The 6937-nt window shown below is 37.2% G+C and overlaps 2 protein-coding genes across 2 annotated transcripts in view; one reads left to right on the top strand and one right to left on the bottom strand.

Annotated features, from left to right (window-relative positions):
* The window catches only part of phf21b (PHD finger protein 21B), a 70866-nt gene extending 69935 nt beyond the window's left edge, over positions 1 to 931 (bottom strand). Inside the window, exon 1 of the mRNA XM_016557746.1 lies at positions 764 to 931. The gene's annotated coding sequence lies outside the window, so the exon portion shown is untranslated. The remainder of the gene's footprint in view (positions 1 to 763) is intronic.
* Positions 932 to 1618: 687 nt separating this feature from the next.
* nup50 (nucleoporin 50) overlaps positions 1619 to 6937 on the top strand; it is a 19599-nt gene continuing 14280 nt past the window's right edge. Inside the window, exons 1-4 of the mRNA XM_016557720.1 lie at positions 1619 to 1751; positions 2535 to 2613; positions 3971 to 4054; positions 4142 to 4334. Coding sequence (XP_016413206.1) covers positions 2545 to 2613; positions 3971 to 4054; positions 4142 to 4334 — 346 coding nt within the window. The 5' untranslated portion in view covers positions 1619 to 1751; positions 2535 to 2544. The remainder of the gene's footprint in view (positions 1752 to 2534; positions 2614 to 3970; positions 4055 to 4141; positions 4335 to 6937) is intronic.

The following is a 6937-nucleotide window of genomic DNA, read 5'->3' as shown; positions in this document are numbered from 1 at the left end:
TGGTGGCCCCATGGGGGTCTCCAGACACCATTTTAAAATCAAGACTGTTTTCAATCTCTAAAGAACTCAATAACCTTATACACTGAAAAAAATATTGATAAGAATAATCTAGTATTCTAGTACTCGAATTACGGTATATTGGCATCACTTGTATTGTTTTAAATGTCACTTTAGATAAAAGCATCTGACAAATCAATGAATTTAAATGTCTTTGATCTATAAAGAGACAAACTGTCCAGACATCCACAGTCTCTTCAGTGCTTCATAAATTATAAAGGTCAACATTAAGTCAAGAAACCATATTTATTTCCTGTACCCCAAGCAGTAAAGCAAAGGTTCTCAACTCTGGCCTTCGAGATCCACTTTGCTGCACTTTGCTGAGTTTAGCTCCAACCTTGATCAAACTCACCTGTCTGTAACTTCCTAGCAATCCTGAAGACCTTGATTAGCTTGTTCAGCTGTGTTTTTGATTCGAGTTGGAGCTAAACTCTGCAGGAGAACCACTGCAGTAGAGCATGGCGCTAAGCAATGCCAAGGTCACGAGATTGATGCCCATGAAATGCATGAACAAATAAAACGTTTACCTTTAATGCAATGTATATGGCTTTGGATAAAAGTGTCTTGCCAAATGTAGTTTTGACAGCCTAAAAACTTCTGGGGGGAAATGTGGTCTGAAGGCCTTCTATATTTTTTAATGAATTGTCTTTTTCACTTTTAATTATTAGAAATGATTGTACACAGCACAGTGAGTCTCGCTACAGACCTTGGCTTTCTCACATCCAGCTGGTCCAGGAATCTCCTGTGGCCATCAGGACCTCTGGCATTACGTGCTTTCTGAAACACCTGCTTCTGAGTTGGCACAGAAGTGTGGGATCCTGAGAGGTTGGAACACAGCCATCTGTTCCTCCAAGCCCTCAAAAGTGTCTGTAACTGTGCCTACAGGAGGAAACAATGCTGGATGAAGTAACCTGTCAAAATATCCACTCACATAGAATCATATAATTTAATTGTATTATGCATTTCTTTTATGGAGACAACAGCAGGTGAAATGCAGTTGGGGGTAGAAGAGAATTCTCCAAAGGGAGACAATAGGTTAATAGGTTAAACTGACACAATGCTCACAAACAACCTTGTTTCAGAAGGTACCTAAAAGCCCATGTGATTAATCCAGCTACTACTAATGTAGCTACTGTGTCTAAGGACCAGATATTCTAGTGTGAGGATGGCATTTCATGAATTAGATAAATAATAAGGAACATTTAATATTTTTTTACTTATAACAGCCAATGCGGTAGTTTACATTGAGTTATAGCCTAACAAACATAGTAACTCTAATGTGTGTTGTCCCTTACAGCACCTTTTTAGCGTGACTATAATAAAAATACCAAATATTATAACTTGAATGTAACAAGCTGAGACAAAACAACGTTATTTATCTTAAACGTTATTATTAAATACATTTAAACATTCATTGCGTTCTCTTCACGACTCCATACCGTCTATGCTTCACTGAGAGACTACATTTCCCACAGATTTTTTTTTTGCACATGCGCAGTGTGAGGCGCGGGTGCCGCTTCTCTGTGCGCATGCGTAGTATGCTGCTCTGCGCACATGCGCAGTTGTGAGACGCGTTTGTAAGATGGCGGTTTGAGCGCGCGGCCTGCTCCTGTATGTGCGAGATTCCCGCGGTCATCATTCAAATATTTGATACTGTGTGTGTGGCGCGAACCGTTGGCGGGAGACAGTGTGAGGTATGTGTAGATCTTCATTAAATAGTGGTTTATTTCACAACTGGTCCGTGTTACATCATATTCATATTTACTCAACAACCGGCTCGTTATGAGCACATTTAAAGCATCATATTCACATAAATGTACCGTATCAATAGATAAGCACACTGTGGATGTAGTATAATGCGATTTGAGTGAATTAAGCGATTAAAATCATGTTTGAGCTGTCTAATATTCATCTGCCGGTAGTTTGCGCAATCAGTAACGTCATTCAAATGAAATGCGTTATCCAGACCTAATTAACGAGTCATGTTGTTAGCATCTAAAAGTATTTTAACACTATTGGGTAGTTTCAGTTATTATAATGAAGGTTGAATGTTGTCTTATGTCTAATGGGTCAAATTTAATAGTACGGTCAAGAACAGAAGACTAAATCAGGTTTCTTATAATCGGTTGATATTTGAATATTAGTCCAGGAACTGGTCCTGCTTGTGTACGTCACGTAAAGTATCTCTTTGGATTTGAGACTTTAGTCTTTGCAACTTTACAGATCTTCTTTATGCACCAAGAGCTTGTAACACTCCAAAGAGAAAGGAAAACTTGAAATCGCATCATATGACCCCTTTAACAGAACTGGCCAGCAAAGATAACCAAGTTTTAAATATAATCTTGGAGTATACTTCTGTGGTGAAAGAAAACAAACACTTGAAGATTTTTTTTTTTTGTTAAACAAGTTTCCTTTACTTTGTGTTGTCATCTAGCCTTTCTCCGTTTTATTTGTATTGACATCTTTGTATTTGACAGCTGAGCTGTGATGGCCAAGCGGATTGCTGAAAAAGAGTTGACGGACAGGAACTGGGATCAGGAAGATGACGGCGAGGAGGTGTGACACTTTTCAGCATCTACACACTTTCACTGTCAAGCCTCTTTACATTCCCAGTGGAAACACTCTTATCTATGGAAGCCCGTTTCCGCCACTGAATAAAAAAGATTATTGAGACGTTTTATCTCACAATTCTGACTTTATAAAGTCAGAATTGTGAGATATAAACTCGCAATTCTGACTTTTTTCTCAGAAATGCATGATATAAACACGCAATTGCGAGTTATAAAGTCAGAATTGTAAGATCTAATATATCTCGTTTATATTGCGAGTCCGAATTGCAAGATAAAAAGTTGCAATTATCTTTTTTTTTATTCAGTGGCTTAAACGGATCATAGTTGATCCGTGACCCGTACGGACCAAGCCCCACGGTTCGGCACGCATGTGATCCGCGGATTAATTGCAAAATTTAACCATAATAGAGTATAAGCTTATCATTTGTTCGTATTTACACAAGCAAGCGAATTTTAAACAATTCCAGAACTCGATTCGTTACTCGCACACTGTTCTCTACGCGCACGCGTTTCAGACGGCGCGCAAACACCGAACTGAATCAGGATTTGCAGCGCATGTGTTGTCAAATTGATGAAGATGTTTTCTTAATTTGCTGGTGTTTTTTCAATTTGCATGTGTTTTCTTAAGTTGCAGCAGGTTGAGCTCTCTCGGCCACCGTAGAATCCTCTGAACAGACACCTACACATAAAATTATGACAAAATACCCATCTCGACAATCATTCAGGTAAACGCAGTCAGTTATGTCTCAAGTGAATGAAAACAGCTGAGAAAGAAATCGGATGTGATGTGTATCATTATATCGGATCCGTGCATCAGGTCTTAAAGGGACAGCGGCCTATAAATACTGCTGCTGTCATTAATGATCATCAAACAACAAAAAAGCTGTGATAAAAATCTTTATTTAACTTATACAGTGAACACCGTGCAGTGTTATTTTCCCTAATTATTACATTTCTGTATTTGAATACTACCAACCGTATTTTATTTGTAACATATTGTGTATTTATCTATGCTTGGAATTTGTGTATTTGTTCTTATTTTTGCTGGATGTTCTCTTGTCTCTTTAATCATGTTTAAACTTTCTTAGTTAATCTAGTAGTATTTGCTGTGGTATCAAAGAAGTACTTTGCTTTAAGTAATAAATGGAAAGCAAGTTAAATTGAAATATTTTTCTTTTCTTGCTGATCCGAAAAATGATCCGATCCGTGGGTCAAAAACCGTAATGTGATCCGAACCGTGAGATTTGTGATCCGTTGAACCACTATTATCCAAAGTATCTTAAAGTTAATTATTTCAACCATTAAAGTTTTTTTGTTTGTTTGAAAATATCTTGTGGTCTCAGGCAGGAATGTTTTCAATTGCGAGTGAAGATGTGATGAAGAATCGCGCCATCAAGAAAGCCAAGCGTCGTAACGTAGGAGCAGAGGTAACACGGCTCTTGTGTCCCAGCAGACATCCAGTTATGTGTTCCAACAAGGGTGTTTTATAGTTGAGTTTTGTTGTTTTGTAACAGGGAGAGAGTGGAGGGGCTTTCAAAGCTTTTAAGGGGTTCTCTCTGACCCAGACCACAGGGACGTCATCATTCTCTGGCTTCGGTAATGGCGCTGGTTTCAAACCTCTCTCCAGCCTGACCAATGGCAGCGTAGCATCGGTGGCCCCATCCTTTGCTGGTTTTAATGTTCCAACATCTGCTAAAACTAACAGTGGTAAGTCTTTTACATGAACTGGGTGTGAGTAGTAAGTCCACAGTCCAAAATAAACACTTTGCCTTGGGTCAAATCTGAGTGAAATCATTTTTTAGAACCGTATTTTACCATTCTATCCCGCTATCATCCCATTTAAATATTTTCCCGTATTTTTAATCTTTCTATAAAAAAAATCCCACTGGGCGTATTTTATATGTTTGCTACATTCACTTCCTGATATCTGTGCAGGGAGTACCGCGGGAAAGAAACAATGATCACTATTAGAAATGGGAGGAGAAGACTCAGGTGGTGCTCCAGTGAAAAAAACTCTTTAGACCAAAGCCAAAAACGACCCTTATTTTTACGCAGAAAACACGCAATTGTAAATGTGAACTGGTGGATTGACAAGAAGATAATGAATTATAAAACTTATTTAATTAAACCATGCACACAGGCGCATCACTACTGCGGAGATGACGAGTCGGTGTCGCCGAGTTGATCTCTTAAACCAAAAGAAATAAAGTTTATTAGTGAATTATTAATATGTTAATGCAGCCTCCTTACTGTTTTTCCTTGACACATTCATAATCATAGCTTCTGCTGGTGCGCTGTGGCAAGCTTTATGCGTGTACTTGAGCGCTTATTAGGATTTGTAGGCAATTAAAAGCTCATTATAAAGATTTAAATGGTTTATTAATAAATGTGCGATTAGTCGACTAATGCTTAAAATGAACGACTACTAGTCGACCAGAAAAATCCTTAGTCGAGGGCAGCCCTAATATTCTGTTTATTAGTATACATCCATATAGTCTGCGATTCATCGATTTTATTAGACTATTCGATTTTTTAAAATCCTCAACTTCATTTTGCTTGCGTCGGCTAACCGGAAGTGCCGCATTTCACGGACGAGAATGTATAAAACTCATTATTAGTCTGTTTTCCAAAGCTGCATGATATATTAAACCCATTTAAAAATCATAATAATTGTGAATTCACAAACGCTACGATTTAATTAAATAATTATATGCGATGCAGTTCTAATACAGTATATGCGCTTTAATTATTTACATGTGTGTAGGTTAAGTACATGCGTCACTCAGCGGCTGCGTTCACAGTAGTTCCACAGGAACTGTTATCATTTACATGTGTGTGGAGCGTCTCAAACTCCATCTCTGCATGTTGTTGTGAGTTTGGGTTTATTATAACGTTCATCTGGGAACGCAACGTGCGCCATTTTATCAGATTTGTAAGGTAAATCATTTATAAATCCACGCAAACACAGGAGAATACATCATTATCTTGCGGTTTCAAAAAAAAGCTCAAACCCTCACTCTGAGTTTACACGTTTTGATGTCCACATATTCATTAAATGACAGTAGCTATAGCATTTCTGTCCTAAAGAAATGGCCAAATATTAAAGATTAAGTGGACATTTGAATTAAATGGGCTTGGTCAATATTAAACAAGTATTAGATCGCACAGTAATGTGTAAAAATAATCATCAGGCCGTTGGCGCCCCCTGCAGACCTTTGTAGTAATGCGTAATGTACATTAGCTCTATTGTTTATAACCCATTATGTATTTTAACAATTTTGTTCAATAAAACCATATGATTTCTTGCTTTTGATACTTTATTTGAACTAATTATTATTGCCTCATTGCTATTATATATGTATTTTAAGTAATTTTAAAGGCTATTGTTCACTTACATCTATTTTTATTACCACAAAAAAAATAATTATAATTATAGGGCCCTATGAAATCAGTTTTATTTCCAAATTCAGTTTTTTCCATTTTCATTTTTCTATACTCTGTTTTAATGGTTAAATTTTATTTTATTAATCAAAAAGCCTGTCTAATCGAGTTTTACAGTTTTATCTTTACCAAATTCTGTTTTCCATTATTTTCTGGATTCCATTTTAATGGTTCCATATAATTTTAATAATCAAAAGTATCTCCAATTAATTGATTTTATTTAAAGGGGTGGTTCATTGCGATTTCACTTTATTAACGTTAGTTAGTGTCTAATGTTGCTGTTTGAGCATAAACAATATCTGCAAAGTTACGAAGCTGAAAGTTCAATGCAAACAGAGATATTGTCTTTTAAAATTCTGGCAGTTTAATGCCTACAAAAACGGCCTACAACGACTACAACAAGTTACTTCCCGGGTTCGTGACATCACAAACCCAGATAAACCCCGCCCTCGGGCAAAGGGGGCGGGGCCATGCTGCGCTGTTTTAGAGAAGAGGAAGAGAACACTAGAGGTGCGCGTAAAAATCTATTCATATATGAATCATGATTCTGTCTTCTAACTATTCTAATGGATTCACAAGTTTGAAAATCAATGTTCTAAAGCAGCGGTTTTCAATCCTGTTCCTCGCGTCGCGTCCCCCTGCTCTGCATCTCTCTCTCTCTCTCTCTCTCTCTCTCTCACAATGAACTGTTCCAATTATACACTTATTTTCACATAGCTATAAGAAGCGTTATACATGGACGCGCGTGCAGTTGCCGTACTGTAATAAAGCTTTAATCAGGATAAAACTGTATATTAAAAGCTAACATAAGCAGTAGCATTTACAAATAACAGCGTATCTAAAAGTATGAGACAACAACAAACAAAAAA

The sequence above is a fragment of the Sinocyclocheilus rhinocerous genome, unplaced genomic scaffold (genome assembly GCF_001515625.1).
Source record: "Sinocyclocheilus rhinocerous isolate Xijiao unplaced genomic scaffold, SAMN03320098_v1.1 scaffold1784, whole genome shotgun sequence".
In the NCBI taxonomy this organism is placed as follows: Eukaryota; Metazoa; Chordata; class Actinopteri; order Cypriniformes; family Cyprinidae; genus Sinocyclocheilus; species Sinocyclocheilus rhinocerous.
The sequence above is the reverse complement of the archived record's forward strand: the minus strand, read 5'-3'. Positions and strand labels throughout refer to the sequence as shown.